At 49.1% G+C, this 22,213-nt stretch overlaps 8 protein-coding genes across 8 annotated transcripts; 4 read left to right on the top strand and 4 right to left on the bottom strand.

Moving 5' to 3' along the window:
* Positions 1 to 1,578: 1,578 nt before the first annotated feature.
* Positions 1,579 to 4,928, top strand: J7337_008230 (uncharacterized protein; the record flags this gene model as incomplete). The annotated part of the gene is made up of 4 exons (XM_044825853.1): positions 1,579 to 1,883; positions 1,939 to 3,179; positions 3,227 to 3,459; positions 3,510 to 4,928. 4 exons carry the CDS (start codon positions 1,579 to 1,581, stop codon positions 4,926 to 4,928), a joined length of 3,198 nt encoding a protein of 1,065 aa, XP_044678770.1.
* A 750-nt stretch (positions 4,929 to 5,678) lies between these two features.
* J7337_008229 (uncharacterized protein) lies at positions 5,679 to 6,066 on the bottom strand (the record flags this gene model as incomplete). Its single annotated transcript, XM_044825852.1, has 2 exons — positions 5,679 to 5,976; positions 6,053 to 6,066. The coding sequence occupies 2 exons, from the start codon at positions 6,064 to 6,066 to the stop codon at positions 5,679 to 5,681; spliced, it is 312 nt and encodes a 103-aa protein (XP_044678769.1).
* Positions 6,067 to 7,329: 1,263 nt separating this feature from the next.
* J7337_008228 (uncharacterized protein) lies at positions 7,330 to 7,714 on the bottom strand (the record flags this gene model as incomplete). The annotated part of the gene is made up of 3 exons (XM_044825851.1): positions 7,330 to 7,350; positions 7,409 to 7,475; positions 7,593 to 7,714. 3 exons carry the CDS (start codon positions 7,712 to 7,714, stop codon positions 7,330 to 7,332), a joined length of 210 nt encoding a protein of 69 aa, XP_044678768.1.
* Positions 7,715 to 9,612: 1,898 nt separating this feature from the next.
* On the top strand, positions 9,613 to 11,034 carry J7337_008227 (uncharacterized protein; the record flags this gene model as incomplete). Its single annotated transcript, XM_044825850.1, has 3 exons — positions 9,613 to 9,789; positions 9,835 to 10,552; positions 10,598 to 11,034. The coding sequence occupies 3 exons, from the start codon at positions 9,613 to 9,615 to the stop codon at positions 11,032 to 11,034; spliced, it is 1,332 nt and encodes a 443-aa protein (XP_044678767.1).
* A 185-nt stretch (positions 11,035 to 11,219) lies between these two features.
* On the bottom strand, positions 11,220 to 11,895 carry J7337_008226 (uncharacterized protein; the record flags this gene model as incomplete). The annotated part of the gene is made up of 2 exons (XM_044825849.1): positions 11,220 to 11,803; positions 11,859 to 11,895. 2 exons carry the CDS (start codon positions 11,893 to 11,895, stop codon positions 11,220 to 11,222), a joined length of 621 nt encoding a protein of 206 aa, XP_044678766.1.
* An 861-nt stretch (positions 11,896 to 12,756) lies between these two features.
* Positions 12,757 to 15,723, top strand: J7337_008225 (uncharacterized protein; the record flags this gene model as incomplete). Its single annotated transcript, XM_044825848.1, has 3 exons — positions 12,757 to 12,828; positions 12,954 to 13,976; positions 14,023 to 15,723. 3 exons carry the CDS (start codon positions 12,757 to 12,759, stop codon positions 15,721 to 15,723), a joined length of 2,796 nt encoding a protein of 931 aa, XP_044678765.1.
* Positions 15,724 to 16,066: 343 nt separating this feature from the next.
* Positions 16,067 to 16,433, bottom strand: J7337_008224 (uncharacterized protein; the record flags this gene model as incomplete). The annotated part of the gene is made up of 2 exons (XM_044825847.1): positions 16,067 to 16,189; positions 16,245 to 16,433. 2 exons carry the CDS (start codon positions 16,431 to 16,433, stop codon positions 16,067 to 16,069), a joined length of 312 nt encoding a protein of 103 aa, XP_044678764.1.
* A 501-nt stretch (positions 16,434 to 16,934) lies between these two features.
* On the top strand, positions 16,935 to 20,693 carry J7337_008223 (uncharacterized protein; the record flags this gene model as incomplete). Its single annotated transcript, XM_044825846.1, has 3 exons — positions 16,935 to 17,198; positions 17,250 to 18,804; positions 18,856 to 20,693. 3 exons carry the CDS (start codon positions 16,935 to 16,937, stop codon positions 20,691 to 20,693), a joined length of 3,657 nt encoding a protein of 1,218 aa, XP_044678763.1.
* Between the last annotated feature and the right edge of the window lie 1,520 nt (positions 20,694 to 22,213).

Here is a 22,213-nt window from a genome sequence, read left to right as displayed (position 1 = left end):
CAGTGTTGTCAAAGTCTAAGATTCTGAGGTCTTCAACAGAGCAATGGAGAATCATTTCGGTTCTGGGTTTCATGATATGGTTCAAGTTACACAGCACATATATGCAAGCTGCAGGCTAACATAGGCAGCGGCTCGGCATAAGGCAACCTAGCAATGCATAAGGTTCAGTGGGCTAATCCCCTTGTGCGATGTGATGAGGGTGCAATTGCTCAAACTCAAACATCTAGCATGTGTTGTATGTTTGGTTATCCGAGCCCGCAGGGCTGGTCTCGCACATCGCAAATTGTGTGGACGAATTGCTGATTTCAGGCGCACCAAGATCCAGCGGAGCAAGCACAGATCGTAAGGCCTTTGATGATGGCTGAGCATGGGACGGCTCGCGGAAATCTTGTCCAACAGCGAGCGACTGTGCTATGGTTACTATAAGTGTGTATGTTTGCAAGGCAGGGGTTGTTATGATTGTGACCTACGTTCAGCCGTAGACGCAAAGATAAGTTTGCCTTGACTGCTTTTAGGAATCCATGATATGACAACGGGATGTAAGAGCTCGTAGTGCTATTGGCCTTGGTTGAAAACAGGGGGTCAAGGCTGATTTTGGTATCGTGGCTTGGTGGTCCACCTCAAAGAAGCAAACATGCCATGTATCTCGGTAACATGATTGAACTGATGGAGAGGAATTCTGCACTGCATCAACAAAAGATCCGAGCATATGGTACCTGCAAGTGATTTGTGTTTCTAATAGTGAAAAGATGGATGCAATTGGGTTTCTCTAGGGTAACCGATTATCATTGAAGGTTGACGATAGCTGGAAAGCCTCGTTAGCCCAACAAGCTAAGACATAACGAATAACGTCATGGTAATCTTGGGAGGCCGACCATTTTAAGGCTACGAAAAAAAAGCCTTGCGCATGAAGGGGGAAAAGAAGGGCGAAATACTCTTTGACTCTTCCACTTGGTGTGAATTGCATGTTTTCTTTTGTTTGCTCTCTATCAATTCATTCAATTTGAACCACTTCAATTATTCCCCCGCACTTGTTAGTGCCGGTTAGCTTCAGCTGTGCTCCACCAGAAACGGGTGAGCTCCCTTAGCTGCCGTGATAGTTCCCCCGCCAGTCCCTGACAACAACCGACCTCTTTGACCTCTTCTGCAGCTGTTGCCGAGAAGCTTCTTTGCCAATTGGGTAGAGGCAGTGATCAGGTCACCTTTTGCCTTCAGTCGATCAGTCACTTCTCAGATACCCAGGCTGTGTCACAGCAAAGTCACAGCAAACAAGATTGTGACTGCTTTGGGCTCTGATTCACGTTGGCAAAGAGCCTCTCGATCCCGCCCTGGGCCTTTCACATAAAGAAGCCCAATTCCTCCTCTTCCTCCTGCTGAACTTGCACTCACACCCACTCTCACACCTGCCCATCAAGCCCTTCATTCTTCTTCTCTCATCATCATCATCAAGTGACAGTCTTTTGGAGCTTGGTTCTCTCTATCAACAACCAGTATCTACATTATCATTTTCAACAAATCGCTTGCTGCCCTTTACATCTTGCTACCCTATAGCCTTTGAATATCCAAACCTCAATTCCCATGGCTGACCGAGGTGGTCGTGGTGGGCGAGGTCGCGGAGGTCGCGGTGGAGGACCTCAAGATGGTCGTGGTGGTGGCCGCGGCGGCCCGTCTGGTTTCTCTGACTCTCGAGGTGGAAGAGGACGAGGTGATGGTTACCAGGGCAGAGGTCGTGGTGATGGAGGCCGTGGTGACTTCCGAGGCGGCTTCAGCGGCCCTAGAGGCGGTCGCGGAGGCTACGATCGTGGAAGAGGAGGACCACGAGGTGGCCGTGGCGGCGGTCGAGGCGGCTACGGCGGTCAGCCCGAAGGACCTGCTGCCTTCACGTATGTTCTATCTAATACCCAATGTCTTGTCGTTGATCAATACTAACTCATGCAGCATGGGGGGTTCTATTCCCCAGCCAGATGGCGCCATTGCAAAGCTTGAAGACGAAGTGGTGAAAAGTAATGTCACGTCGGTCGCTCAACTCACATCGAATATGAGCAAATTGTCAATGGAAGACAAACAGAACCTCGGAAAGTTCCCTCCACGACCTGCCTTTGGCAGCAAAGGAACTCCAGTCACACTTTGGGCAAACTACTATGCAGTCAAAACCCAAGCTCCGGTTTTGTACAAGTACACGATGAGCGTGAAAGAGATTGTACCCGAAGGTGAGGGAGAGGCGAAGGAGCGAGCCCCCAAGACTAAGGGCAAGGGCGGCAAACCCGGAAAGCCTCGTGAATCTGGCCCTCGCGAGGTGAAGGGCCGTAAGCTCTACCTTGTCATTAAAGAAGCTCTTAACGAGCTGTCCAAGAAGGACAAGAACTTGCTCGTCGCGACCGAGTTCAAGTCACAGCTCATCTCGTTGCGCAAGCTCAACCTTGAGCAAGATAATACCATGCGCTTCAACCTGCCCGCTTCAGAAGGCTCCGAAAAGACTGATGTCTTTGAAGTTGTTTTCAATGGCCCTGTAGAGGCTCGTGTTGATGAGATGCTCAAATACGTCAACTCAAAGACTGGCGCTTCAGACGACGGAAGCGATCCTTCCCAGGCCATGACCTACCCCAAGTTCCCTGATGTCATTGATGCCCTGAACGTCATTTTCGGCTTTGGCCCCAGATCTAAGCTCGACAAGATCAGCGCGGTGGGAAGCTCACGCTTTTTTGCATTTGGTAGCGATAACCGTCACAATGAGGTTATCCTAGGCAGAGATAGAGCCTTGAAAGCTGCGCGCGGTTACTTCCAGTCTGTTCGCCTGGCGACTGGTCGCCTTCTATTGAACGTCAATGTCACACATGGTGTCTTCAAGATTGACGGTCCCTGCGCCAAGTTCTTCGACGGGTTTGGAGTAAATGCGACTCAGTCGCCTCAGATGGCCAGAAAGTTGAAACTACTCGGCAGATTTCTTCCCAAGACCCGCGTCTGGATAAAGACCAAATACGGGAGTAAGGAGGTTCGAAGATCCAAGGCAATCCATGGCCTAGTGTCGATCCGTGACATAAAAAAACAATGTCGCGATAAGAATCCCCCCCAGTTCCGCCACACGACAGATTTTGTGGTTGGGCCGGGAGACGTGAGCTTCTGGCTTGAAGATGAGGGTAGCGGCCGGTACATCACCGTCGCGGATTTCTATAAACAGAGTATGTTTCACCTTCTCCCTTCGGTATTGATCTAACGTGTGATCCAGAGTACAACGTCAATCTGCAAAACTACCCCCTCTTCAATGTTGGCACAGCCGCAAAGCCTACATTTGTCCCTGCAGAGTTCCTCGAGATCCAGCCTGGACAATCAGTAAAGGCCAAGCTCAATGGCGCCGAGTCAACAGACATGGTGAACTTTGCTTGCCGAACGCCATACGCTAACGCCCTCTCTATTACTACGGACGCCCGAGAAACCCTAGGCCTCGACGACGACACACTGGTATGTTTAGTGAAGTTCTGATGTAGGAAATGCTAACTCGACACCTGTAGGCTAATTTCGGTATCCAAGTCGGTCGGCAGCTCCTCACAGTCCAAGGACGTGTTCTCACCGTGCCTCGAGTTGCATACCTCGACCAGCAGAGGAGAGCTAAAGCTATCGACCCGCGTAATGGGTCTTGGAACCTTAGAGATGTCAAAGTTGTCAAGCCTGGCCAACCTGTCAAAAAATGGAGTTACGTCAACCTCCTGTCCAACAGTAGATCTGAGCCAGTGGCAGCACAGTCAGTCATCGCGTTCTCTCAGTTCATGAAAAAGACAATGAATATCGCTGTCAACGACCCCGTTCCACCACCCTCCCTGGCGGTTGACAGCCACGATGCTGAAAAGGTTTTCGGTTGGGCTCAGAAAAATCAGATTGAGATCATGCTTGTGATTCTTGACTCAACTGGCTCGGAAATCTATGGCAAGATCAAGACTTTAGGCGACTGCACTTACGGTATTCATACTATCTGCGTTCAGGGTTTCCAGCTCCGCAAAGAAAACCCGCAATATTTCGCAAATGTTGCTCTCAAGTGGAACTTGAAGACTGGGGGCGTAAACCACAAACTTTTGAACGAGGTCGGCCTCATCAAAGAGGGCAAAACAATGGTAGTTGGCTACGATGTGACCCATCCAACCAACATGTCTGCCGACAAGAGCGATGCTGCACCCAGTTTGGTTGGCTTGGTGGCCACTATCGACCGGGACATGGGACAATGGCCAGCTTATTCTTGGGAGCAGTCATCCAAGCAGGAGATGCTGGATGAGACCTTGACTGAGGCATTTAAATCGCGCCTTGAGCTTTGGCAAAAGCACAACCGGCAGGAGTTGCCAGAGAACATTGTCATCTTCCGCGACGGTGTGTCCACTGGTCAATTCGCCCAAGTTCTTCGGACTGAATTGCCACGCATCCGAATTGCTTGCAATGGCAAATACCCGAAGAACAAGGCACCCAAGATCTCTATCATCGTTTCCGTCAAGCGACACCAGACTCGCTTTTACCCTACCTCGGAAGAAAATGCCATGGAGAAAAATCATAACATCCAGAATGGCACTGTCGTCGACCGAGGTATTACGGAGGCTCGCTACTGGGACTTTTATCTCACTGCCCACGCAAGCATCAAGGGTACTGCCCGTCCTGCGCACTACACAGTGTTGCTTGACGAGATCTTCCAAGCAAAGTTCAAAAGCGAGGCTGCCAATGAACTTGAGAAGTTTACTCACGAGCTTTGCTACCTGTTCGGACGTGCCACCAAGGCTGTGAGCATTTGCCCTCCCGCCTACTATGCAGATATTGTCTGCACTCGCGCTCGAGCTCATCGACCTGAATTCTTCGAGGAGACTGACGGTGAAAGTGTCATCAGTGCTGGACCACGCGGGAACAGCAAGGCAGTCCACCCCAGACTGATCAACTCCATGTACTATATCTAAGGTGCTGTGACTCGTCATGTTTGCGCATAGTGCTTTTTGGAAGTCTGTGGGCTTCTAGAGGAAAGACGTGTTGCTTTCTGGATGATCGTTGTTTGGTGAGATGATAGATGGGTATTGTTTTGCTTTTCATTTGGGTTAATGATGGAAACACGAGGGTGTTTTTTTATAGCGTTTTTAGTATCGTTGCTCTCCATGGAAAATAGCGAGGTAGCTCTAGGTTGTCAATTGATTTTTATAAAAGGAATATGTTCGTACGACAGTGGGACTAACTCATTTGTTGCCTTTAGGAGTCTCCTGTGGCAAATTGTTGTTGGAATAGAAGTAATCATATTGAGCTTTGCCCAAGTCTTCTCCCCACCTTGCTGAAAAGAGTAACATCCAGGTTCAGTGAGATCCATGCGAAAATGCAACGACTAATAGGGGACCGATCCAAACAATCGCGGAGCAAGTTCTTGGTCTTCACATTGTTTGGGCCTCACCTTCGTTCAGCCCGCTGGCTTGTCATAGGATCTCTCTGCCCGATTAAGCTCTCAGCCACAAGTCTCAACTGCAAAGAACACTTCTACTGGCTTGTCGTAGAAGATGACACCAGATTTGTATTTATTTGGATACGCAGGAAGTAATAATCATTGCTCACCTCAGACTCTTACTGAACATTTGTTCCCTAACAGGTCTAGAGGGTTACAGTACTTATTCGATCATCTCTTTTCATGCATTCAGGCAGTGAACAGCTATTCTAGATCCTTATTTCTAACCAGCAACAAACACCTCAGCCATCTGTTCGGCAAAGAGCATAGGTCGCTCGAAATCTGGGTGGATATCGATGTTGACCTTCCCAAGGATCGGGAGATAATGTCGAGCCATCAGTGATGAACTTGATAGCTGATATGGCAGAGTTCCATACTCCAGGCGTATAAGACCAGTCAGGATCAAGCAGACTATGTCGCCAACGGCGCCTTCGTGGCGAAGTGAGGCAATGTTGATCCCTAGAATAGCGAGGTTGTCGGTTGACGAAGATTGACGAATTCGGAAGTGAAGTCGCAACGGCCTGGATAAGAAGAAGAGTTAGTTCAGTTTGTGATAAATTCGGAAGGGCATCATGACTCTGCCAGATTTTGTCCAACCCTCCAAATTCCATCGTGATTGCTGCGGTTCCTTTAGGTTCCGCGAAACTTCCACTAGCGATACGAGTGAGAACTGAGGGACCTCTTTGGATAACTCGAGTGGCGTGATAATAGCATTTGAAAAGGCGCCAGCTCGCATCTGTGGTAGGTATTCCATCTCGCAAGCCATGCTTCTTTGAGCATCGCGTGGTATGTGTACTGTAGTCTTTTAAACCCGTCGTCTGAGATAGAGTTGCCCTGCTAGGAGGCCAGAGTGGATATTAAGCAGCACACATCATGTTGTTTATACCAGTGCTGGCAGAATGTCATGTTGAAACATTGGTCGCGTGCAGGTAGTTTGCCTCACAAGAGACTGACCGATTCGAGGCACGAAAGTGTGAGTTGGAAGAGCTATCAATCGGACATGGATTCAGCGCAAATGGTGGATGAGGAACAAGGGGCTGAGACGAGGATGATAACCCTTGACAGCTTCCAGGAAGCTTTCACGGGCAGCATAATACGAACCAACACAGGGCTAAGGATGCTGAAGTCTGTGGTTTTAAAGTTGCTAAGAGACGAAGCACAATGATAAGAGAAATATTCAGTGAGTTACCAATCCTCTCATTCCATCGTAGTATGCAGTTGAAAAGCCACGCCTTACTGGTGAGAGGACACATCCTAGGGGGGGAAATAAGACTCGGGACCTTGAGCCTAACTGATAAAGAGATTTAGGTAACTTAGTATAAATTTAGGATGATTTTAGGATGACTTTTAGGATAACTTTTGTGGAGTTTATTTTATCCCCCTAGACTTAGGTCTCATGTGTTGTTGCTCCCAAAGGGACTTACTGATTCCACACTGTCTGTCTAGGCACGCTTCGTCAGTCTAGCCAGCCTTTGATGCAGAGATGTGTTGTACATCTCCCACCCCAGATAGCGCAATCCTCAACCCAAAGCTATAGTTAGTGTGGAAAGCGAGGATATGAGGTTGTGTCCGTTCATTCACTCTAACACCTATTTCGCGTGCTGAAATATACAAATCAATTTAAGTCTTCATAAGTGAAGCCCGTTGCGTTCACACGTGGTTGATTTTCGAGTATCAAATCACAGAATATCCACTTCAGTCTACAGTTTTTTGACCTTTTTGAACAAGTTTTGATGTTTGACTGTTTGTATTAGGTGTAGGTAAATACAGCCTATGTAGTCCCAACGCTATTCCCTTTCAACGCCATTCCGATTCATGTCGATTCATGTTGTTCTCATGTCGATCCTGAAATATTGGAGACTGGAGAAAAACCTTCAGATGGCCTCCTTGTGCACCTGTGGGATTCAGTTAGCATTGTATAGTCTAGTCGATCGTAGTTGAGGGATGGCATACGTCGGCCTTCTTGTCGTGAGTGGTCTCGTCGATCTTGTCACCAAGGGCATCCTTGGCAGCGGTGGCACTGGAGAGAGATGTTAGCAAGATCTTGTTCCAATGATGTCGAGTGTGATTGAGTGAGGCTCAAGATGTACTCGTGATATTGAGGTCGTGAAGGACTCGCGGGTAGTGAGGTGCTTACCGGGTGGAGATGGGGACGTTGCCATCCTTAGCAACCTCCTTGTTGGCCTCCTTAGAAGCACCAGAGGTGGCCTGCTGAACGGTCTCAGCGACGTAGTTGCCGGCTTGCTTGAGGGACTCCATTGTGATAGTGGTTGGTGGTTTGGGTTGGTTGTTGGTTGAGTGTTTGTGTGTTGATTGAAGATGAGAGTGTGTGATGATGAAAGAAGAAGAGATTGAGGTGGGAGGAGAAGGGGTTTAAGTAGTGCTTGGGGAGATGTTTGCAGAGAAGGTTGCTTGCCCGTGATTCACGTTGGAGATGCAGGCACGCGTGTGCAAACGAGGAGCAGGCCGGAGAGAGGTCCGGAGGTAGCTCCTGATAGCTCCCCACGCTGAATCACTGTGACATCTCTAGCAAAATGCACTCTTGCGATGGAGGGGCACTGCAGCTGCCTCTCAGATCGCGATCGTGTGTGACGTCAGTTGCTGTATTGGAGCAGTCTGGATTGCGAAGCTGCATAGCATACTACGTCATCGCAAGGATGGGAAAGTCCATTTTGGAACCAAAAGCCAAGATATGTTGCCCAGAGCTGAAAACCCCACTATTGTTTCGATCCGGGGAGTGGTCTTGACTGACTTGTGATTCCCTCCATCTCATTGGATGATAATAGACCGAGGAACGGGAAGCTTGATGATCACTGCAGGCAACTTGCGGCTCCAAAGCTAGAGGACTGCCAGTATGGATCCCCTGGCTCAGGGACGGTTATCTGATTGGCTAAAAACCACATGTCTTCATGCATAATGACAGCATCACTTTGTCAAAAGCACGTCGTCTCGTGAGAATTCAAGATCAAAGCCAATTGCCCCTTTTACTGGAGCCAATCCAAACACGTCGAGCTGCATTTTGGCGTTGCTGTGGCTCGTTCTAGGCTCTTTCTCAGATCGCGATCGAGGTCAACTGATCTTTTTAGACGGAAATTCTACCCGTGTAAAACCGGCGATCGAGATACATCGACGTCAATGTTGGTAAACAAGGCATTGCCATCGGTTTGCCTAAGGATCAACATGCCACAATATCATCGATAACCGCGGGTGCTGTGTGATAAACTCGATAAGATAAAGTTCGGGAATATGACGGATTAAGGGTCCATCCTTGAGGACTTTCTAAGGGTATCAACACCCTCAATCCTCTGAGGGTCCTGAAACAAGGGTTTCCCCAGGTCTGCAGTCTTGTCTTGCGCAATAGATACGTCAGTGACAGCTTGAATGACAGGCACCGATTGAACGAGTGCGTTGTGAGCTGAAATGGAAGTTTAAGCTCAAGCGAGAAGCATCCGCCAAGTAATTGATTGCAGACAGACCCTCTGCTTGCGGGGTATCACCCAAGGTCGATTCAGAATAACGTTCTGATTCAGCAGCTCTTGTTCTTGACCAACACGTGAGAGGACAACTCCATGATCATGAGGCTTGGCAAGTAACTGTTTTCACCATAAGCTTTCATATGTCGTCATTGACAACATAGCTTAATTTGCATGCTTTTTAACGAGTTCCTCGTCGATATAAGGTTGTGATAGTTATGAGCAAGGAGTTGAATGAGGGTTACCACCTATCCACGGCGTAGATGCCTAGACAATCTTATTACAGAAAATATATTTGCCCGTATAATGAGGACAACCCGCAGTATTAGTCTCTGGAGACAAATTAATTGAATATATATATAAAATAAATTATTAGGTAATAACCGCTAATAGAACACGTAAGGATTTTCTAAAACGCCAGCAGAAGTCGTCGCTACAGGGTAGCAAAGAGTCGGGACAGGAGGTCGAAGGAAGCTCACGTGAGCATTGGCCCGTGCCCAACAGCGATTGGACCCCGCCGCAGGTGCGGTCAGGAGGCTTCAAGTCCAAGGGATATCAAGACGACAGGAGATATCGAATAAATTAACCATTAACGGATTAAAAGGCTCACAGAGCCCTATACCGGGACATTAAATCATAGTCTTGCCTCAAATCGGCTTAAGAACGATACAATAGCGGGCCGCCATGGATCTGGCTTATGATCACATCACAGAAGATGGCTACGCTAAGAAGACGGAGGAGCCCAAGAGTCCTCAACCGCAGTCAACCCTGAATGAGGACCTTCAAGACGCATATAAGGCCTTTTCCAACAGTCCATGGGGTGCCAGGATTGGTGGCTTCTTTGGTAATGTTGTGAAGCAGGTACGAGGTCTCAGCTCTTAAACCCTGCCCGTCTAACAAGCTTAGGGCGAATCAGTATATACACAAGCCTCCAAGGAGTTGGCGGAAGTAGGTGAAGATGCATCAAAGGGACTTACTGGCCTTCGATCAACAATTCTAAGCCATACGAGGAACCTTTCACTCAACACCGTTGTTGGCGGTGAAAGCTCAAGCTCCAGGGACGCTGAGAATGATCAGGCTACCACACCTAGGGCGTCACAGGATGGTTCTTCAGAGGTCAAGCAGTCCGAGAACACCCTGGCTCGCCTCAGAGCTGAAGCTGCCAAGAGATTAAAGGATCTTCAGAAAGCCGAGGATGCCGCTGATGAAGCCCTTATCAAGTTTGGCGGCAACATCCGGAACTTCCTTCGTGATGCTGTCAGTATTGCACCTCCACAGGAGTCCGACCAGAGCGGCACTGTCCTCTTCGAGAGTAAGGATGCTCAAGGCAAGCGTGTGATTCATACATCGAGATTTGATGCTCAACTACACGTTATTCACACATCGACGGAGAGTTTCACAAAAGATCCTAATAGTGCTGATTATGCGGCGTGGTCAAAGGATTTTGATGCTGATAAGAAAACACCTGAAATCAATGATGATCTACAGAAATTCCCCGACTTGCGAGCAACTATGGAGAGGTTGGTTCCTGACCAGGTTCCCTACGTTGACTTCTGGAAGCGCTATTATTTCCTTCGTCATGGTATTGAGACAGCTGAGGCTAGACGACGAGATCTTCTCAAAGGTGAGTCAATTGGCTTTTGAACAGTGCCTTGCTAACAATCAATAGCTGCCTCCGCTGAGGATGATGTCGCCTGGAGTGATGACGACTCCGATGAGGATGACTCTGACGCTTCCGATGATACCAGTACACCTGCGGCTAAGTCCAAGGTTGAGACCAAGGCTGAGACCAAGGTTGAACCCAAGGATGAGCCCAAGACTACTCCAGCTGTCCCCTCCGCCACCGCTGCCTCTGCCACCACTGCCGCCACTACCCAACCTGCAAAAACCCTCTTGAAGCCAACTGAGCCCCGTAAGTCAAACGACGAGAAGTCACAGGCGGATAGCGAGGCTAGCTACGATGTTGTCGGTGCAGCATCTGGCAAGACAACACAGACTCCCAATAGCCCCAAGGACCCCAAGGACGCCAAGAAGAAGGAGGAGAGCAGTGACGAGGAAGATGATAGTGACGAAGACGACTCAGATAGCGATGAGGACTGGGAGTAGACGTTGAAATTCCAGTATATGTTTGAGAGGTCAGGATTGGCTGTCCAGTTTGGCGTTTCGGAATTAGTGAAACCATTGTGGCATGTTGAAAAGAACCAGAGCCTGTAACTTGTGGGTATCGATGCCAGAAACTCGTTTTCAATGTTCCAATGCTCTCCCATTTTGCTTTTATATCTTTGTTGCATTTATTTCTTCTTCTTGGTGACCATCGTGAAGCCATCCTCGTCGACCTGAGGTTGGGGCTTCTCCTTAGGAGCCGCAACCAGAGGGGGAGCCTCATCCATCTCGACATCAGCACCACCCTCGTCATCCTCTGAATCGTCTTCATCGCTCTCCCAGTCTGTGTCCTGATCGGCATCCTCAGCCTTCTTGAACATACCCTCAACCTTTGTCCCCTTGCGGTTCAACCAGCGTGTGCGCAGAGTCTTGACCTCGTCAAAGGTTCCGAGAGTGCAGCTCGCGCGAGCGCGGAGGATATTTCCAGCAACTTCTGTGCCGGAATCGTCGTCGACGTTGACCTCAAACTCGTCAACCATGATCTGGAGCAGAACAGTCTCAACCTCTTCTAGATCAGGATCCTCGGGAACCTTTCCATTCTTGGGAGGCGTATCGGTATATTCTGGGAAGAGGTCGGCAACGGCGCCGGCAAACCAATCGCGCTTGTCGGCAGAGTCGGGACCACCCCAGCCGTTTTGGACTGAGAGTGTAAGGGCAGGCCATAGGTGAAGGGAGTATGCGACGGCTTGCTCGAACTCGGATTGGCGTTCAGCTAGAAGATTGAGATTAGATTCTGTCGAATGTTTGAAGTCAGGGTTCAGACTCACCCGCCGGAGGCAGCTGTGCGGGTTCTGTAGAGGCCATGATTGTAGTGATAGTTTTGGCGGGGTTTGGAGGGGCAATTTGAAGAAGATGGCTCTGCATAAAAAATTTGGTGTTTTATCGATTAGACCCGCTACGGCCCAGAGAAGCGGCCCACATATTCAATCCTGTGTGTCCCTTGATCATCAGGGAGCTACCTAATTTTGTTTTGTCCCTGGTAATAACATCAAAAGGATTATCTAATAAGAAACGCGATAAACATAATCTATACGAATTGGAAGAGTCTCAATATCACCGATATTTTCTGGTTCAACCAAGTTTCCAACTCTATATTGTGGTTTGTATAGCTCTTCAGACTCTCGACCTTGATTCTTGGCTGCAAATCTCCCCACAAACCAAAAGCACAGGCCATCTTTAATTCAAGTCAGGTTTCATCCAGCGACTCACTCGCTGCATGCAGAAGGGAGACACGTCCCGTTACCATAGGAATGGAAGCAATAAGACTTGGGATACTTGGTCGATATACTTAGATGAAACGAACAAATACTTTTAGGGGTCATTCTTGTATCAAAACCAAGGTATTCCAATCTTGTCCAAGTCCTTATGCCTTCAGGATAAAGGTTTAAGATCGTTATGTCCGTCGAACCGTCATCAGCCATCACCGGTTCCGTGGAGTCAGGGGTAGGAATTGGTTGCGTCTCATCAAAGAAATGACATCATGAGACCCCTACTAGCAATTGGTTAGGTTTGGGTTCAGCTGTGCCTGTTTCCCAGCTGAATTGAACTGAACTCTTCCATGCCATGGCACATGGCGCATCTTTAATAGCCTCAAGCCACTGATTGTTCTGTTGTGTATCCAAGTAAGGTACTGACTGTACTCGGTGATTCGAGTGAGTGACAGCCATGAACTCGCTCAATACCACCTCGGTGTCATTCGCTGTGACGCCTACTGTCGTCTCGACTTTGTTCTCTCATGTACGTACTTTCATCATTTTGTGTAATCTACCTACCTCTAAGTCCGTAGAGGGGACGAATCCCGATTCTTCTGATACTTTGACATTGCCTTCTTTTTAACAAGAAACTAACTTCCAACCCTCTAGTATTTTAACAGGAAGCCTTTGCGACAACGTCCAACTGCGCATCTCTCCTACGATGAAGGTCTCCATCTGATCCGATCGTTCCTCGAGTATGCATCACACCACACTGTGGAAGAACTTCAAGCATTCACCGCGCAATGGGTACCACACCCCCAATGGGTCAAAGTCGAAGCTGTCACCGTCACCGAAGATCAATTGACACGCGCCGCTGAATTTCTTCAGAAGCAACTCGGTCCAGATGGTATCAAGCAAGTCGGCGGCGAGAAGTGGTGGCAATGGCGCAAACCTGCGACTCCTCTCGAAGCGGAATGGATTGAGATGCGCGCGGACGCCTACGAGCGAAAGCAAAAAGGAGGAAAAACGCGGCGCGTCATGATGTATATCCATGGAGGCGCATACTACTTTGGTAGTGTTGACGAACATCGATATCAAATGCAGCGACATGCTCGAAAGCTCAAAGCACGTGTTTTTGCGCCTCGATATCGTCTTTCGCCGCAGTTTCCCTTCCCTTGCGGTCTTCACGATTGTCTTGCAGCTTACCTTTATCTGCTTACTGTTCAAGATCCAGAAACAATCGTCTTGGCTGGAGACTCTGCGGGTGGTGGAATGGTTATGTCTCTCTTGTGTGTTCTACGCGATCAAGGACTCCCGTTGCCTGCTGGTGCTATCCTCATCAGCCCATGGGTTGACCTGACACACTCGTTCCCGAGCGTTGCAGGCGAGGCCCCCTTCGATTATATACCACAGGCAGGTTTTCACCACAAGCCTTCTAAAGCATGGCCACCACCGAACGAGGATGATGTTAAGATGTTGAGAGAAGAGGCATTGAAAAAGAAGAAGGACGGAAAGAAAACACCTGGCAAGCATGAACTTAAGGAGAAGCAGCAAGCTCCAGTTGCAAAGAAAGAACCGTCAGATTCTTCATCGAGATCGGAGTGGATCAATGGTGGAATTCCCATCAACCCCGAAAAGCTCCTCTCTGTCACTATTGATGGGCAACCCGTCAAGCTGAAAGACCAGATTCAGGTAGGTTTCGTAGAAGATGAGTTTGACCAGAAACTGATGACCCTAGATGTATACCACCAACGAACTTCTTGCACATCCTCTTGTCAGCCCAGTCATGCAACCTACACTAGGAGGACTCCCTCCGCTTCTGATCATGGTAGGAGGAGGTGAAATCTTACGAGATGAGCAGATATACTTGGCTCACAAGTGTGCCAACCCTGAAAAATACGCGCCTCCAGAAGAAACTCTCACCCCAGAAGGAAAGGCTTTGCTGCAAAAGTACAAACCCACTGATGTCCAACTCCAAGTTTGGGATGACCTTTGTCATGTGGCACCAACACTGAGTTTCACTCGCCCCGCGAAATACATGTATAGGTCTGTTGCCCAATTCAGCGCATGGGCTCTCGCTCGGGCTCAGAAACGTGGCATTGAGATTCTTGACGACGACGATATATCCGTCATCTCTGAATCTGGATCCGATAGCGAATCCAAAGAAAACCCTCCTAAAACCCCAGAAACAGAAAAGTCGGACTTTCACTCGGAGCCTGGCCAGGTTGGAAAAGCTGGCGACCCTCTCCCACCGTTCAAGAACCACATGATTCGACAAAGAGTTACGCGCCATGGTGCTACTCTCCCGTTAGCTCCTGAGGCCGAGTTGCCATCATGTTGCATGGAACCTGCTTTGGTTGGAGTTGTAAAGGAGGGAACAGTTAAGAAATGGCTTGCCAAGAAGGCAGAGTGGGATCATAGATATGCATCAAACAAGGCCAAGGTCCATAAAAAGATGGTGAGCGACATGGCCATCGGCTACCATGACTATGGTCCTGGTGAATGCCCTCCTCCGACTGCATTGGCAGGCCGACGCCGTGTTGATTCAAAGCTTGTAGAAGGAAGCAAGAAACAACAGAAGAGCTGGGGTCTGGCAATGTGGTCACTGTGGGGATCTAAACACGACGAGATGACAGTCGAGCGAGAGAAGAAGGCAGCTGGACAGCCAGAAACAAGAGTTGCCACTGGTGCCGAAGGCGAAGGAGCCCGCTCCTTTACTGATATCGAAGGACAGGATAGATCACGGTCACAACCGAACCGAGCACGAAGCCGATCTCACACCAAGGTCGTTACGGACGAAAACCAGACGGGTAGCCAGCCCATCACCGAGGATATGCCAGTTGCTCATCTTATAGAGCAGCGAAAGGAGCAAGAAGCTGCGAAGCCCAGTCTACTCAGTCCCGACTTCGCGCCGGAGACTGGTGTAGCTGGTAAGAGACCGTTTCTCGGTGGCATCGCACTGCCGTTCAGTCTTAATAAGGATGCCGAGACGGCTAGTATGATGACGCTTCAGTCCAATGCCACGCAACTTCCGGGCTCACGACCTATGAGCCCAAGCTTTCAGGACGATGAAACAACTCAGCCTTCTCAGTCAACCCAGCTCACTTCTCAAGATGCACCAACTATTGAGATTGCAGGCAAGCGACCATTCCTCGATGGCACAGCAGTTCCATTCAGCCTTAAAAGGGAGGCAGACACTGCCAGTATGAAGACCTTGCAGTCGAATGTTACCGCCATGCCCACCTCGAGGCCGATGAGCCCAAATATTCAGGTTTCAGAACCAGTTGAGAATAACCAAGAAAATGGAACTGAGAAAGAGAAGAACGGCATAATTGACGAACCAGGCTTGGTCGCCACGCCTTTGGAGCGACCTGGTTTAGACACATTTGTCACGGCTCAACAGGAGCTGCCCCGAGTCAAGAAAGAGGAGGATTCATAAAAAGGAGTTCTTTTTTTTTTTTTTTTTTTTTTTTTTGGCGCAAGGTTGGATACAGTCAATTGTTCAAAACTGAACAATTAGGATATCCCGTGCCAAAGCACAATCGTTAGGATCATTTTGTTTCGTTTGTAATCAACATGCATAGTCATCATTCCACAGAAAATAGGAGTATTCAACTGTTTTTTTTCGTTATTGATCGAATGAGTCCATAATCATACATGGTGGTACAATGTACACGGGTATATACAGCCTTGCCAGAGATTCCCAAGTCTCCAGCTGGCATTCTAGATTCGCCTTCTGTCGAAAAATCGTCCAATTCTATAACCGCCATTCTTTCGTTCGTTCAATCCACACCGTTGAATCGTTTCCATTGCTCAACGTAGAAGTAAGGATCTTGAGGACCCTTATCAAGACCCTTATAGTCACCAGGCTCCGCCTTGACTTGTCGGCTCACGAAGGGTGTAAGCTATTCCACCACGATTAGTCTTCCGTCATATTCACCAACAGGCGTCCATTCTCACCTTGAAATCCTTCAGTGGTGGCACAGCATATGTTCGGACCTTGTTCCACTCGATAACGTAGCCTCCGTACTTTGTGTGTCGACCCATGGAGCCAGTGCGGTTACCCTTGTAGAAGCCTTTTCCAACATCCTTGGTTGTGAGTCTGAGGTGGCGGTATCGACCGACCGATAGGGCTTGGGTAGGTCTCATGGCGAGATATTAGAGGCAGAAACGATTGGATTACTCGTTGGACAATTTGTCGGTCGGAGGCGGTGCGTATGGGGGATTTCCGAGGTCAATTGGCGCTGGCGTCGCAACTTGCAAGGTTGAATCTTGAAGTTTTGGAGATTCGGCGGTTGGCGTTGTTCCGGTTCCGGAGGAGCTGTGATGTGTTGCAGGGGTGCCGTTAACGGCCAGCCATTCATATGATCGCTGCCGGGACAGTCTTTAGGTGAATATCATGTCGATTTGATTTCAAAGGTGCCTGAAAAGTCTGAAAACATTGATTCTATTTCTTCTGCGTTCAAAGAGCGGCATATTATCACTGGGCGGTTTCTTCCATGTCTTTGAGCCATGTAAGTGGGCTGCTACACTAACGAGGGGCATTTGCGATGGACAAGGATGGCTAACGTCGTCTGGCGACATCAGCTCTAAGCTCAATTTACCTTCGCCGTCGCGAACCCATGCCTTCGACATCTCAGAATATCCACCATGGATGGGTATCCGACGGGAAGTTTGGACCACAATGTCCCCCTTCTAGTAGCTGCCGGCCTTAACTCCGAGACGAACGAGCTCCCATTGAGCGCAGAGCTGAAGGAACAGAGCATCCTTCTCCGATCAGAGCTACCACCTATCGGGGGCGAAGATGCAGAGGTTTTGGCGGAATACTTCAAGGATATTGATGCGAGCGCAAAGTCGTGGAGTGCTTTCGAGCGAAATGAGCCATATAGATTTCGCATTAGGACTACAGGAAGAGTAGGTCGGCGCGGGGTACAACATGAAGCCTTGTTCTAACATGCGGGACAGTCGTTTCTATTACCACCTCGTCGAGCTCGTCTCCCAGAAGATATCGAACCGCTTAGCGAGCACCCAACTCTACACTCGCCATTCTCTCCGCTCAGTCCAGTATCGGCACTATATCCGGATGGTCACATCGATGCGCAATGGATCAAGAAGCATCAGGACCTCGTTCCTAGCGTGTACCTGTGCTTTTACCCCCTCACGAACGACCCAAATTCCATGACGCTTCAAGATAATCATATTAAGTCCGATATTAACAACATCAAGAGTGCTTTATTGCGTTCAGGATACAGGACACGGCTAGCTATTGTTCTACTTGCGGACGGCGAAGGCGCTCCTCTGTCGTTGGCCGACGGGATTCAAGAGAGACTGGAGAACATACGGAGAGGGACAGCGTTGGACCCAAAGTCGGTCTTTTACATCCCATCACAGGAGTCGCAGGACGACTTGAAACAGGTTGTTGATAATGTCCTGGGCGTGCTTTACACTTCAGCCGTGGAATACTACCGGGATCTTGGACGACATGCCAGGAAGAAGCGATCTCGTGGAATAGCACCTCAACCGACCGTGCCACCTACCACCGGTACATCCCAGACCCTTTCGCTCCCAGACTGGAATTTCAGATACGATTTTAAGTCGGCCATATTTGCAGAATTTCGACAGGAGACAGATGCGGCGCTGCAGTTTTTCAAACAAGCATACGAGGTACTTCTTGGACAGGATGTGCTGGACATAATCCCCAGTTGGAGCCCTCGCTGGAATGAGGCACGACTCCTGGCGGATGTCATAGCTATCCGGTGCCTAAGGTGTCACTTGTGGCTGGGCCAAACTACGTTGGCTGTTAGAATGTGGCATTCGCATCGAGAGCGGATTGCTGACTTTGTTGATCGACGCGGACGAGGGACCAATAACTATGGATGGCAGGCCTGGGAAGCTCGATGGGCTATAGTCATGGCAAATCTGATTGAAAGAGTAGGCTTGCCAGCTTTGGCGCCAGCAACGGGAGCTTTGTTTGTCCCGCCGGACAAGTCTGTCCTAGGCGAGCGAGTGTCACCATGGGAGTTGCTGCACCATACAGGCTACTGGTATCGCATAGCGGCACGTCATCTTGTGGCTCGCCGGAAGCTTGCGTATCAGATGCCCGAGGAGGATAGGAATTCGCCGGATACAACTCCTGCATCAGCGGTGGCCAGCAAGGCCTTCGCATACGATACGTACATGTGCCCGGAGCCGTATCAAGAATACCCATTATCGGGTACAGGAGTAAATCATGCACAGCTAATCATTGATTGTCTCAATGAGGCGACCTCACAATTTCGAGCTCGGAAGCAAAAGCGCGTAACGGCTGAGATATCGTTGGAGTGCGCAAGGGAGTTCGCCAATCTGAAACAATGGGATGATGCTGTGGAAACCCTACTACCATTCTGGGAGGACGTGGCGTTCAGATCGGAGGGTTGGCTCAATATATCAGAGGACCTGTGTTTGACTCTGCGAAGAATCGCTGTTGGAGCTCGCCGTGCCGACCTCGTGGTTGCTGCGGACTGGGAGCTCATGAGTAACAGTGAGTATTTCGGTCCGTGATCTCGAGTGTAATATATCTAACTATGACCAGGGTTCATGCGGCAGCCACAATGGCATTACGATATTACCAGATCACTTGAAGGAATTACAGCAGTGGAGAAGCCTTCAATTAGTCTAAGCGACGAAAAGACCGGCTCGTTCATTTCAGCATCTTTCGTGTTTCGGAATAAAGAGGGCAAGGCTGGCGAGACATGTACCGCACAGCTTGCGCTCACATCACATACGTATCTGGATGCTGCTCCGATCACATTTGAGTCATTGAAGGTTGAGTTCAATGGGAGTCTCAGACCAATATTACTGGAGCAAGGGGATTCAGAGGACGAGGACTCGACCTCACAGATATCCATTCTGCCGTTATCGCTGAAAGAGGACTATGCTGAAGGGTCTGAGGATGAACTGCCGACACTTCTCAAAGGAACTTCCAACTTGACACTCCGGCCTGGTCAAACACGAGTGTTAGAAATGAGAATTCCTTTGAGGGAGCCAGGAACTGCTACGGTCTCGTCTGTAATGCTCTCACACAGTAATGAAAGCTTCAATCTGGACGCAAAGATCGGAATTCGCGACACAGATCCTATTGTTGGCTGGTACATCCAGGGCTCATCAAAACCCAGAAGTAGCCGCCCAGAAGCAGGAACAATCCGTATTCAACCTCGACCGCCAAAAATGGAGATCAAGCTCTTGGAACCCTCAGCCCAGTATTACGCAAACGAGGCCATCGAGTTAGAGGTCGAATTGATCAATGCCGAAGACGAATCCGCTACTGCTAAACTGGATATTCACCTGTTTGGAAAAGAAATACCGGCAATCCGAGTGGTGACGGAAGGTAATGAGGGCAGCGCCGAAGCAACCACAGAAGAGGCCAAGATATTGGGACTTCCTTTAGGTGCCATAAAGAGCACAGCATCAGTCAAGATGGTGCTTCATATAGATGCAGCACCGGGCCCCACGACATTCGATTTGCACTTGAAGGCGTCGTATCACCTAGACTCAGACGTTGCAACGCCGATTATGCAATTATTGACAGTCCAGGTCAATGTTGTGAATGCATTTGAGGCAAATTACGATTTGGTTCCACGACTTCACCCTGGACCGTGGCCGAGTCTATTTGACTCTGAGGGACTGGGAGATATGGAAGATGGTGTTGCCAGAGGCTTCACACAGAAGTGGTGCTTACTGTGCCACTATGCCTCGTTTGCCCAAGAGGACTTGAAGGTCCTTGGGATGGATCTCACTGTGGTCTCATGCGTTGGTGGTGCAAGATGCAGCGTGAGCCAGGGACCGGAAGTGTCACATGAAGGCATCATTGTTGCCCCCAAAACGATGCACGAGGCACAGTTCGATCTGATAGCCCAGAAGCTCACGATGGAAGACCGACACCCTGTAACACTCGAATTGGCATTTGTGATTCGATGGCAACGCCAGAACCGCAGCGACGGAGCTGTCAACACAACAACCATGCCCGTTGGTAAATATCTGGTTTTGGGCACAGAGCCGCGAGTACTGGCATCGGTGTATCGCGCCACTAAAGCAGAAGATGGCATGCCAGGGTTGATGCAACTGGACATGACAGTCGAGAATCCATCCAATCACTTCCTTACCTTTGGTCTCAGCATGGAACCGAGCGAGGACTTTGCATTTTCAGGTTCAAAGCAGACAACAATGAACCTGTTACCGCAGTCGAGACGGACAACGACCTATCGGTTGTTACCGCACGTCAACGGAGTATGGATAAGGCCGAAATTGACGGTGCGAGACAAGTATTTTCAAAAGGTGCTACGCATAATACCGACAGAAGGGATGAAGATCGACGAGGAAGGACTTTTGGTGTGGGTTCCCGCAGATGAGAAGTCCGAAGAGCGAGCATAAGCTTTTATACATATTTACGCATATCAAGTCAGCAGTGTAAGCATTAGTTAGAAGGTCAGATAGATGGTGGGTGTTATTAAATGAGGTTATCACGTAAATTACGATTATTGATGTCAGTTTGTTCACAAAATGCATGTGTAGGGCTTTGTCGCTGTTCACGACAGGAAGAGGCTGTATGACAAAACGCTGTGTATAGGCCCTGAGTGCGGATAAGGAAATGACAAGGTTTCACGGCTGGCAATACAATGCAAGGGCGTTACCGGTCTAACGTGTAACTCAAAAGTCAACGCACAAACAGATTCTCTCTCGTCCGTTCGTTCGTTCGGTCGTCGGCCTCGAACAAAGCGCGTGGTAAGTCCGCGAGAGATTGCTATGTATGATCCGACGGCACCCGGAGATAGATACGGAGAATTGAGTTGTATCCGAAAATGCACGGTAGACCGTAAGACGTGGTAGCGTGGCAGCGTGGGTACTCCTAAAGTGGATATGACAATATGAAGCGGGGCAGCATTTTACGAGAAGAGAGGAAATTGAGGGAGTGAGCCAATCTTGGGGCAGAAGAGAACGGCGGTCGAGACCACGTTGAGAATGGGAGATCAGCCCTTGGCACGGGATCTATGCCACTGGACCGGGAGTCAAAGATCGCACTGCGCAGCTTGTGTTTTTAGCGTGCTTTGTGGAGATGGGTCATTAAAGGGTTTTTCGTAGAGGTTTACGAGAAGGGAGCAGTATTCATCCGTGTGAATACCCAAGTAAGATAAGTAGGTACTTCCCACGAGCAGGAGTTGGAGTGTCTAAAACAGACATTGGTATCATCATACAATAATACGTAATCCTTGTGATACAGCGAGTCAAACGTGAGAAACCTCACAACTCGAGACAAGGATCCAAAATCAATGACTCTACCATAAGCCACCCTTCGGACATCGGCCTTGGTGATTTGTCCGACCCACGCGAGTGCATGACAGTTCAGCTCGCCTATCGTATCAAACTCGCAACCAGAGTCAGCCCGATTATACTGGAGAAACAAGGGACACCGAACAAAAAGGCGCTGGTCGTGTATGTCTTGGGCTGCTGACTGGCTGCAGCTGTCGCCGGCCGGTATACGGACGAATACCTTGCCGCGTCTAGTCTCCACGACGTTTGTTTCGTTATCGTAATCACATTGCATCTAACATTCATTGGTGCTCGGATATTTCGATGTTTTGGGGGTTTCCGCGAGAATGAGACCAAGGGGATAAGCTTGTGCTTTGATTTTCGCATCCATCAGTCACATGGCAAGGGGCACCTATGAGCAGTGTCAGTGACAGATCCTGACGTAGGGACCTAGTTATTTATTATCTTCAGCTCGTCCATCCCCAAACCTTTTTCTTTCTTTCGTAAGCTACCTACCTACGTATCCTCGCTCTTTGCTTGCACACGACGGAAGAAGCAAACAGATACTGGAAGGCTGCATTATTCCCTCTCTCTTCCCGAAACAATCACGCTTGGTTGCCTGGGCCCGTTTGCACTCTCCACCA

The sequence above is a fragment of the Fusarium musae genome, chromosome 6 (genome assembly GCF_019915245.1).
Source record: "Fusarium musae strain F31 chromosome 6, whole genome shotgun sequence".
NCBI lineage: Eukaryota > Fungi > Ascomycota > Sordariomycetes > Hypocreales > Nectriaceae > Fusarium > Fusarium musae.
Note: the sequence above shows the minus strand (reverse complement) of the source record. Positions and strands in the feature narration are given on the sequence as shown.